Source organism: Pan troglodytes, chromosome 5, assembly GCF_028858775.2.
Source record: "Pan troglodytes isolate AG18354 chromosome 5, NHGRI_mPanTro3-v2.0_pri, whole genome shotgun sequence".
NCBI lineage: Eukaryota > Metazoa > Chordata > Mammalia > Primates > Hominidae > Pan > Pan troglodytes.
Genome location: NC_072403.2, coordinates 109,171,477 through 109,183,635, shown reverse-complemented (window position 1 = coordinate 109,183,635; position 12,159 = coordinate 109,171,477). Strand labels below are relative to the sequence as shown.

General features: G+C 37.0%; 1 protein-coding gene across 15 annotated transcripts in view; it reads left to right on the top strand.

Annotated features, from left to right (window-relative positions):
- MMS22L (MMS22 like, DNA repair protein) overlaps positions 1–12,159 on the top strand; it is a 151,255-nt gene that overhangs the window by 40,932 nt on the left and 98,164 nt on the right. For all 15 annotated transcript variants that reach the window (XM_016956023.4, XM_518647.9, XM_016956024.4 and 12 more), the window contains 2 exons: positions 8,925–9,044; positions 11,258–11,484. In XM_016956023.4, coding sequence (XP_016811512.3) covers positions 8,925–9,044; positions 11,258–11,484 — 347 coding nt within the window. The remainder of the gene's footprint in view (positions 1–8,924; positions 9,045–11,257; positions 11,485–12,159) is intronic.

Genomic DNA, 12,159 nt, shown 5'->3' with positions numbered 1-12,159 from the left:
TGATAAAAGTATCCAATAGAAGAATATCACAATCCTAAATAGGGAACATACACAACTAACACTGGAGCTCCCAAATTTATAAAATAATTACTAGACCTAAGAAATGAGATAGATGGCAACACAATAATAGTGGGGGACTTCAATACTCTACTGACAACACTAGTCAGGTCATCAAGCCAGAAAGTCAACAAAGAAACAATGGATTTAAACTATACCCTAGAACAAATGGACTTAACAGATATTTACAGAACATTCTACTCAAACTGCAGAATATACATTCTCTTCACCAGCACATGGAACATTCTCCAAGATAGACCATATGATAGGCCACAAGTCTCAATAATTTTTTAAAAATAGAAATTATATCAAGTACTCTCCCAGACCACAGTGGAATAAAATTGGAAATGAATTCCAAAATGAACCTTGAAAACTATACAAATACGTGGAAATTAAATAATCTGCTTCTGAATGATCTTTAGGTCAATAATGAAATCAAAATAGAAATTTAAAAATCCTTTGAACTGAATAGTAATAGTGACACAACCTATCAAAACCTCTGAGGTACAGCAAAAGCAGTGCTAAGAGGAAAGTTCATAGCATTAAATGCCTACATCAAAAAGTCTGAAAGAGCACAAATAGACAATCTAAGGTCACACTTCAAGGAACTAGAGAAACAAGAATAAACCAAACCCAAATCCCATCCATAAGTGGGCTAAGGACATGAATAGGCAATACTCAAAAGAAGATACGTAAATGGCCAAGAAACAGATGAAAAAATGTTCAACATCACTAATGATCAGGGAAATGCAAATCAAAACCACAATGCAACACCACCTTACTCCTGCAAGAATGGCCATAATTTAAAAATAAAAAAAACATAGATGTTGATGTGGATTTGGTGAAAAGGAAACACTTAAGTTGCTGGTGGGAATGTAAACTAGTACAAACACTGTGGAAAACATTATGGATATTCCTTAGAGAACTAAAAGAAGATCTAACATTTGATCTATCAGTGCCATGGCTAGGTGTCTCTCCAGATGAAAAGAAGCATTATGAAACACTTGCACATGCATGTTTATAGCAGCACAATCTGCAATTGCAAAAATATGGAACCAGCCCAATACCCATCAATTAATGAGTGGATAGAGAAAACTTCTTATATATAGAACATGGAATACTACTCAGCCTTAAAAAGGAATGAAATAATGGTATTTGCAGGAACCTGGATTGAGTGGAGACCATTATTCTTAGTGACAACACTCAGGAATGGAAAACTAACCAACGTATGTTCTCGTTTTTAACTTGGAGGTAAGCTATGAGGACACAAAGGTGTAAGCATGATATAATGGACTTTGAGGGCCTGAGGGGAATGGTGGAAGTAGGGTGAGGGATAAAAGACTATACTTTGGGTACAGGCCGGGTGTGGTGGCTCACGCCTGTAATCCCAGCACTTTGGGAGGCCAAGGCAGGTGGATCACCTGAGGTCAGGAGTTCAAGACCAGCCTGGCCAACATGGTGAAACTCTGTCTCTACTAAAAATACAAAAATTAGCCGGGTGTGGTGGCATGTGCCTATAATCTCATCTTCTCAGGAGGCTGAGGCAGGAGAATCACTTGAACCTGGGAGGCAGAGGTTTCAGTGAGCCAAGATCGCGCCATTGCACTATAGCCTAGGTGACAAGAGCAAAACTCTGTCTCAAAAAAAAAAAAAAAATGACCATACTTTGGGTACAGTGTATATTGCTCAGGTGATGGGTGCACCGAAACCTTAGAAATCACCACTAAAGAACTTATTCATGTAACCAAACACCACCTGTTCCCCAAAGACTATTGGTTGTGGGGGAAAAAGTAGGTCAGGTGACCAGCCATCCTATCCTGGTTTGCATGGCCCAGAGTTTCAGTGTGAAACCAGGAAACATCTGAGCAAACCAGGATGAGTTAGTCACCCTAGAAGTAGGAATAATATGACTAATCTAAGAAACATGCTCTATGAATTTAGGTCTAGCATAAAGTCAAAATATCTTTCCTATGGGAAAAGAGGCGATTATAATATTTATGAAGAAGTAGTTCTGTGGTTCTCTGCTATTCTTTCAGTTTTAGTGTTCCTTGATTGTATCAAATTATATTCTATAAGTAGTATAGGACTATGTGTTGGATTTCTGGAAACCAATTTTGTGGGAGCAGTAGTAGGTAGTTGTAAAGAATAATATATTTGGATAGAACTGTCAGTTTGATTATATCTATTTTCCTCCCATTGAGGTAAATTGAAATCTGACCATGGTCATGTACTTTGACTTGATCTCCAACAGTGACAGTGGTGAAAGAGTCCATTTGCTGTATTTAAACAAAATAAAAATCTTCCAAATATACAGCAGCCTTCAAATAAAATCAGTGTACACTTCATTATACTTTTTGTTTTTATTTTTTGTTTAAAGAGACAGAGTCTTTCACTGTCACCCACGCTGGATTGGAGTACAGTGGTGTGGTTATAGCTCACTATAACCTTGAACTCCTGAGCTCAAGCACTTCTTCTGCCTCCTTCTCCTGAGTCATTAGGACAGGTGCATGCCACCATGTCTGGCTAATATCTTCATTTTATAGACAGATCTTGCTGTGTTTCCCAGGCTGATCTTGAATTATTGGCCTCAAGGAATCCTCCTGCCTCAGCTTCCAGTAGTGCTTGGGATTACAGATGGGAGCCACCGCACCCAACCGACCACTACAGCTTTAATCAAGCAAATAATGTTTCGAATTCTTTTTTCTAGCTAGAGAGGATCTGCCAGAAACAGAGGTGGAGTTTTAGTTTAGTAAAGAGAACATATATTGCTCAATTTTAGTTACTTAAGTACAATTTTTTAGAGGTAATCCTATTTAATATTTGTGAGTGCTAATTGTAAACGTGTGTTCTACCTTTGGGAACAGCATTATTGTTTTCATATGAGAAAGATTTTTCATCTTTTGCTGCCTGCTTTTTAAAAGCATCATTGTTTTCTGAGATCACAGAAGTAATTTTTAGTTTTATAAAGGTTATGGAAGGGTATTTAAAAAGTAAGCCTGATTTTAAAAAATTATTTTGATTTTTTAAACACATTAATTTGGAGAGTCCAGGAGTAGAACCAACTCAGAATGTGATTAGATCTAAATAATGTGGGACAATAGTCTTTAAATAACTAACTAAAAATCAGTGTTTCTTGAGTAGAAGGATCGTAACTGGGATATTGAAGCCCAACTCTATTCTCTCCTAAAAATAAATCCAATTAGGCAAACTTCTGGTAACAGTTACTGTTTAGACTGTGAATAAATTTTCTTCTTGTGATGGTTTCTGATAGGTAGGTTAGTTATGCATAAATAAATGAGTCTTTGTTAAATTATATATAATAACCAATTGTTAAATTGCCATTTCTTTTTTCTTTTTCTTTTCTTTTTTTTTTTTTTTGAGACGGAGTCTCGCTCTTTCACCCAGGCCAGAGTGCAGTGGCGCTATCTCGGCTCACTGCAAGCTCCGCCTCCCGGCTTCATGCCATTCTCCTGCCTCAGCCTCCCGAGTAGCTGGGACTACAGGCGCCCGCCACCGTGCCCGGCTAATTTTTTTGTATTTTTAGTGGAGACGGGGTTTCACCGTGTTAGCCAGGACGGTCTCGGTCTCCTGACCTTGTGATCCGCCCGCCTCGGCCTCCCAAAGTGCTGTGATTACAGGCGTGAGCCACCAACCCCCGGCCGTTAAATTGCCATTTCTATGTAATAACTAAGCTAGCCGGGTGCGGTGGCTCACGCCTGTAATCACAGCACTTTGGGAGGCCGAGGAGGGCGGATCACGAGGTCAGGAGACCGAGACCGTCCTGGCTAACACGGTGAAACCCCGTCTGCACTAAAAATACAAAAAAATTAGCCGGGCACAGTGGCGGGCGCCTGTAGTCCCAGCTACTCGGGAGGCTGAGGCAGGAGAACGGAGTGAACCCGGGAGGCGGAGCTTGCAGTGAGCCGAGATCGCGCCACTGCACTCCAGCCTGGGTGACAGAGCGAGACTCCGTCTCAAAAAAAGAGCTAAAAGAGTGAATGTGCACCTTATTAGTCCAATTAAAGATTTGACCTATGTAGTATGCCCAAATGTAATATGCGTACATTTGATTGTTCAAAATAAAGATAAGACATTCTTTAGAAAAGGACTAAAGCAGAGATTAGAAGCAGGCATATTCATTTAATGGACTTATTGGAATATTCATTAAATAGCTCATATTCTCTCCCCGTCTGATACACTCAAACACACACACACACACACACACAGGAGATGAGACACGCTGAAAGCCCATAAGGGCTTCTGAAAATGTGGGAGATGAGTAGTACTCCTTGAGCCAGTCAGGTTTAAGGCTTTGTGGAAAAGAGGCCCATAGGCCTTATGGCTTATTAAAAACAATCTTTAATCAGAGGGCATGGAATTACATGTCTTTAATCAAATCTCTGTGATTAGGTAGGGTTTGCTTAAAACTGACAAAATTGATATGTATCATCTTAAGGAACAATACTATGACCCTGTTGCATTTATTATTTGATCATCAGAAGAGTAACATTGGTCTAAAGTACATTTCTCTCCTGCAGATAACAAAACGATAGCTATCCCTATGCAAGCACTCTGCTTAACACTTACTGCACATACCTTCACTTAATACTTACGACAGTCGTGTGTAGTGATGTTTCTGTTTCCATTTTATACTTTTACAGACTGAGGCCCAGAATGTTTGAAGAACTTGTCCAGGTTCACACAGCTAGCTTAGGAAATGGCAGAACTGAGATTTGAATTTTCATATATGTTTAACTCCACTGTTTGGTACCTAGCATTCATACTTTTGCTTTTCCCAAACTTTGCATATTTTTTTATAGTTTAAATATGTTTTTCTGGATTTTACATGGTAAAATGAATTTCAGATGTTAAATAAAACCCTTCAATATGAACTTTGATAACATAACCTACTTTTTTACCTTATAAACATGATAAAATTAGTATGCTTTATTTCAATTCAGTAGTGTGCCATAGGAATCAATATGAACCTGGATCTAGTTTAATATTTTCATAATAAAATTAGAGGATATTAGTGATGGACAGAACCTTGCCTTCTTTGGTTAAATAAGCTTAATTGTTTATTAGAGAAGCTAAATGTCTTTCCCTAAACCATAACTCTACTTGTTGGGAAGAAGCGTCAGAACCCAGATCTCAGTTTTGTTCATGAATCATTTATGGAGGCTCTTTGGTGAAACAGGCACCATGGCGTATATACCATGTGGGTATTATTCTATCTTTCAGAGAGCTCTTAGACAGTTGAAAGCAGATAAACATTAAACTTAACAAGGTAAGTATGATGATGTAGGTATGCCTAGTGTGCCATAAAAGTGTAAAGAAAGGCCACTTATCTAGTAGGGGAGTTAGGAAGTTTTCTGGAGAACTTGTAGTTTGAAGTGTATTTTAAATAATGAATAAAGAGTTAAGGCCTTGTCCAAAAAAAATTGTGCATTGCTGTTTTTTACCCATATTTGGGTCACTCTTCATTCATTGAAAAGGTTTTGTACCAAGATCACTGTGTTCTTCTTTACCTGTACACTATTTCTGCTAGTGACCCTGACGGTATTGGGTATAATCGAACTGTCCTTTCAATTTCTTAATAGCCTCACTTCTTATTAGATTTTCTTTTACTTGCCTTATCTACCTCCTCCCATGGTTATACTCTACAGCTTTTCACTTTTCATTTTTCTTTTCATTTTGCCCATTACCGTTGACCTTTTCATTTTTCTGTCCTCTTCCATTTCCTCACTTTGTTTCTTAAACAATGTACACAACCAATTATTTTTAATGAATATTCCAATAAGTCCATTAAATGAATATGCCTGCTTCTAATCTCTGCTTTAGTCCTTTTTTTTTTTTTTTTTCTGAGGCGGAGTCTCGCTCTGTCACCCAGGCTGGAGTGCAGTGGCGCTATTTCGGCTCACTGCAAGCTTCGCCTCCCAGGTTCTTGCCATTCTCCTACCTCAGCCTTCTGAGTAGCTGGAACTACAGGCACCTGCCACCATGCCCAGCTAAATTTTTGTATTTTTAGTAGAGACGGGGTTTCACCGTGTTAGCCAGGATGGTCTCGATCTCCTGACCTGGTGATCTGCCCTCCTTGGCCTCCCAAAGTGCTGGGATTACAGGTGTGAGCCACCGTGCCCGGCCTTAATCTCTGCTTTAGTCCTTTTTAAAAGAATGTCTTATCTTAATTTTGAACAATCAAATTTAGGCATATTACATTTGGGCATTACTCCATAAGAAACATCTTTAATTCCATAGCCCTTAACTTGTTTTAACCATGAAAAAGCCATTCTTTCTCTCCTATCTCCCACACCACCCACAACTGAATATTGTGAGAGAAAATCATACATTCATTTTTACTCGGATGATTGACTTTAAATTGTTGATCATAATCTCAAATGGCCATCAGCTCTAGAATGTTTGCTTTTCTGCTCTCCAAAATGACTTAATGACTTACTTCAGATCTTCTCTTTTTTTTTTTTTTTGGAGAAAGAGTGTCACTCTGTCTCCCAGTGCAATGGCAGTCTCGGCTCACTGCAACCTCTGGCTCCTCCCGGGTTCAAGTGATTTTCCTGCTTTGGCCTCCCGAGTAGCTGGGATTATAGGTGCCTGCCATCTCGTCCAGCTAATTTTTGTATTTTTTAGTAGAGATGGGGTTTCGCCATGTTGGCCAGGCTGGTCTTAAACTCCTGACCTCAGGTGATCCACCCAGCTCGGTCTCCCAAAGTGCTGGGATTACAGGTGTGAACCACCGTGCCTGGCCCAGAACTTCTCTTTGTATAAATTTTATACAAAGAGACGTATAAAATTATATGTACGTATAAAATTTAATACGTACTCTTCTCCAATCCATTCGGGTTAACATCTTGCCTCATAAATCATTGAAAAATAGAATTGGTCAGTTAAGAATTCCTATCTTTACAGCTTTAAATCTCCCAACACATCTGCTTCATATTCAACCTCTCAGACTATTCTTCTTTTATGTTAGAAGTGTCACTTTCTATCAAGAGCTAATTCCTTCCCTCATGCACTGGATCTTAACTCTTCTCACCTGTTCAAGGACTTTATTGTTTGTGTATTTTCACTTAAATATTTACTTCCTCACCTCCTAGATGTCCTCAGCCATCCATAGTTGAGCTTCTTCATCATAGTCTTCATCAAACCCCAAACTGCTCTGGGAAGGCCGTCAATGACTTCCATATTGTTTCTTCCAAGGGTTCTTACTTCTTCTTTTTGTAACCTCTGAGCAGAGGTCAATCCTGTTCACCATTGTCGTTTTTCTGAAGTACTTCTCTTGGCATCCGCAATGCCTGGTTTCCTTTTTTACTCCATTGACCACTTGTTTTTGCATATATTCTCCACTTGCTTCATATGAAAATGTTGTAATATCAAATGGCTCTCAGTTATGGATCCTTTTATCATTGACCCAAATTTATGTCAGCAACTCTGACTTTAATCCCTTAACTCTAGACCCATAGGTCAGATTATCTGCTTAATAGCTCTACTTGTATACCCTGGACACTCACCTCATAAGTTCTTCCTTTAGTCTTTGCCATTTCAGGAAATAGCACCATTGACCTATTTCCTTATGCCAAAACCTGAAACTTCTTCCTTTCATACTTTAATGTAATTTACCAGCAAATCCCACTGAATCTTTTTCCAAACATATCTTTAAAGTTTCAGTCTTATAGTTTCGCATAGTCACCTCCTACCTGGTCTCCCTGCATCTCTTCTTATCCCCTCTATTCACTCTTTATGTATAATCCAGAGCAGTGTTTTTGAAACAATCACATCATGTCACTTCTGTGCTTACTCTTTTCCAGTAGCTTCCCAACATATTTAAAATACAATCCAAATTTCTTACCAAGACCAGTAAAGCCTCAAATGAGATATGATGTCTTCCTGTCTAGAATTTTATAATACCAAGCCTACTAATAATTGAGGAACTTTCCACTCATTTTCTCTGCCTTGAATGTTTTTCTTCCAAGTCTTTATTGACTTTCATTTAATCATGTAGTTCAATTGCAGCCCTTCAAAAGGCTTTTCCATTCATAGCAGCTAATAAAATAATGATGCTCATCCTTTACCAATTACTTTGCCACATTACTTTGCTTTGTTTCATTTTCACAGCAGTTATTTCTGTTCAAATTTATCTTGTTTTAGTGTCCTTTTCTTTTCTTTCCAAAAATGTAAGCTCTACCAGTACATGTGCTATCTCTGACTTACTTGTTGTCCTATGCCTAGTACGTTAAAACAGTGCCTAGTATGTGGTAAGTTTTAAATACAATTGTTGAATGATTGGAATTCAGTGTGTTATTTAAAAAATATATGCATGGTTATATCGTCATAGAAAAAGCATCTATGTTTTTTCTACTTACTTTTCCTCCTGTTATCTCCTAAAAGGTTAAAATAGATGTACTCTGACAATCCTTTGGTTTTAGAAAGAACAACTCCTATAATCCTATAAAAAGATTTGACCAAGTACTTAAGTATGACCAAGCACTCTGGATTTGTGTACATCTTAATCATTACATCATTTTTGCCACTTCTTTCTGGTTTGGGTTCCTTTTCTGGTTTCTGGGTTTCCAGTACCATTCAATTATGAAACACCTGTAATTTTTCAATAATTGAATTAAAAGTCGAGTTATGTGACTTCTGTTATCTGAATGTGTTAATGGTGTTTAAAACATGTTTTTGGAAGTATGTGTTGTGTTGATTTAGACCTAGTCTGCATATGAGAATGGGTATAATTGGGTGACGCATATTTATTTTCTTTTTAGCTGCAGGTTATACAGCACAATATCAAGTGAAAATGTTTATATTGCCAGAGCCCATTTACCTTCTCATAACTTCAGTTTATTTTTTAGGGTGTCATTCTAGAAGAACAATTACGAACGTATCTTCACTGTTGTTTGACACTTTGTGATTTCTGGGAGCCAAACATTGCAATTGTTACCATTTTATGGGAATATTATAGTAAGAACCTGGTGAGTGAATAGAATATGAATTTGCTCCAGGAATTTTAAAAATTTGTACATATTTGAGGAATGTCTTTATGGTTTAATTATGAATAGTTATGGATTTTTCTTAAAAAGTTAATTTTTTTCAGAGTAGATTGGAGTAGCTCATGAATAGTTTTATCTTTAACATTGTAGAGCTTTGTCATAAGGGAGACAGCATTTGGTATCCTTTTTCTCTTGAGAGCAAGGGTAAACAAAGTAGCTAAAATGTATCAGATATTTATAAAATCTTCATTTATAAATGTTTCTAATAATAATTGATTGCTCATGACACATTGAACAGGCACTGCTGTCCTGAGTAAGAAACAATCCTGGCATTTGAGTAGCTTATAGGCTACTAGTGGGTGGGTATACATACATTGTGGGAAAAAAGTTATAAATGTGGAACTCCAGAGGAGAGGGTATCTAACCCGGTATCTGTATTTGTGGAAGACTTCATGAGGTCATAATTTTTGAACTTGGCTTTGGGAATGAGTAGAATTTTCTTAAGAACAGAAGAAAAAGGGATCCAGGCAGAATGAACAATATGGACAAATACATGGAGGTATGAAAAAGCATGGTCTGTTCCTACCATGTTAAATAGTTCTGAATTATAGGCCTCGGATAACTATGGAGAGACCGAAGATAAGAGACTAGAGAAGGCAGTCTGGGGCTAGGCTATGAAGGGTTGAAGATAATGTACAGTTAATTCTGGTTTATTCAGGAGACACTAAATAGCGAGGATGTGACTTAGGTATGTGTTTGAGAAAGTTTTTTTTTTTTTTTTTTTCTGAAAGTGGTGTAAATGAATTGGGTACAGACAACTTAGTGGTTTATTGTAGTTGTATGAGCAAATGATACTGTGGCTGAGAACTGAAATAGGGACAATATATTTAGAAAGGAGAGGATGAGTTTGGAAGATTAAAATTTTAAAGGTAGATTTAAAGGATTTATACTTTGTATATAGAAAGGAAATTTGGGATGTTTTGGGTTTGGGGTAAATAATTAGTGAACCTCTCAATCAAAATAGAAAATGGTAATGGAAGATTTACAAGTAAATAACGTTTGGATTTGTGGATAATGGAGCTTATTAAAAAATTAGAAAAATGCCCTTCTCTGAAGCATAATTCTAGGCTAGTTGGAGAAATGACTGATTGTAGTCTTGAGGCAGGAAGAGTCCAGGGTGAGTCTAGGGTGTCTTGTCATACCAGAAAGCAGGAAAAGTATCAAATTAAGCTAGAGTCATGTCAGAAGGACACAGGAGCCAACCTGAAGGAACATCCATTGCCCAGAAAATGGGAAAATTTGAGCATAAGAAAGAATAATGACTGCAATAGATTAAAACATATTAAATATGTTTAAATCTCTGAGTTTATGCTTCTTTGTAAAAAGTTACTCTGAAAAAAGAAACACCTAATTCTGAAAACTGTAAAGAAAATACAAACTATATTTTAGAGTAATCAGATTTCTGATGAGTTAATTAAGAAAACGTGATAGAATTAGAAGTCACCATTTTGTACATTTAATGAAATAAGGCATCTGGGCAATGATCATCAATGCTACAAAAACTGTTAAGTAAAAGGCTTGTGGGACCACTAAAATGGGTGGACCAGGCTGATAACCTGACCAGTTTTAACATCACAAAAAGTCAGAACTTATGTGCCTTTTTACTAAATGCAATAGGAACTACTTAGTACTACTGATGAAAGATTCTTGTCAAAAAAGTCAACATGAATCTGATGAAACCTCTAGATATAGCCACCAATTTACAGAAAAGGGAAGGGATAAAAGATTAACACTAGAGCCATACAAGCAGCTAAATTTAGAACATGGGAAATTTTATACAACAAATGACCTGATATTAAAAACAAGTGGTATAACAAAAACATTGGGAAACTTAAAGAATAAAAGAGCCCACAGTACCATGCATATCACTGAATGCAATGTATGGATCTTGTTTGTATCCTAATTTGGACAAATCAACTGTTAAAAACACATTTGGGGGACAATCCAAAATTTGGACACCTCTTGATGCTCTGTACTTTCATGGAATTTTTATTTTAGGGAATCGTGTTCATGTAGTTTTTGTGATTAAGATGAGTCAGACTTTTGATGAACCAACTAACTGGGATTTGCAGCTTACCATTTTATTTACTAAGAGACTAATAATTGTTTTCTATCTTTTTTTCCCCCCCTTTTAGAATAGTTCCTTCAGTATTTCTTGGCTTCCTTTTAAAGGCCTTGCTAATACCATGAAGTCACCCTTGTCTATGCTTGAAATGGTGAAGACTTGCTGTTGTGATAAACAAGATCAGGAACTATATAAATCCAGCAGTAGTTACACTATTTTTCTTTGTATTCTGGCAAAAGTTGTTAAAAAAGCAATGAAGAGCAATGGCCCTCATCCTTGGAAACAAGTCAAAGGAAGGTATATGCAGTATCTTCTGTCATGAGTGTGCACTGATATCTTTGGATAGGTGTTACTATTTGTATTTTGTTATGTTTACTTGGGATTAGAGTCTTAATTAGTTATAATGTTACTAGGTAATCCATTATATGCATTTGATTAAAAGTGATAGAAACAAACATCTTCAAGTTGTACGTTGGTAGGTAATAGTTTCAACATATAAAACTTTTGTGTTCTTTGAGCCCAGCAGTTCGCAAGCACTGGTTTTTTTGGTTTGTTTTGTTTTTTAAATGAGAACTGACCACAGTATAGTAGAACCAGATAACTAATGTTCTCATTTGGGAACTATGCTGTTTTCATTTCTGATAAAATAAACTTTGGTCACATTAGTCCATTGTTTTCTCTGTCTCTTTTGAGAGTTTTGCTTGTTCAATGAGTATACTTTTAAATTGTCTTTCTTTTTTCTACTTCCTTTGCCTATATTAGCTCTTTTCTTAGCCTTCTTTGTGCAGTACACCACCATCTACCATTTGCTCAGATTATTTGTTGAGACCTCTCAGGGAAGAGAATACTAGGTAGGGACTTCTCAAGAATCACTTAATGAAATTCCTGTTTGAGTCCCACAGTGAGTAATTCTTACAAGGGTATGGTGATATGGTTTGGATATTTTATTTATCATATACTGTTTTAAATGGC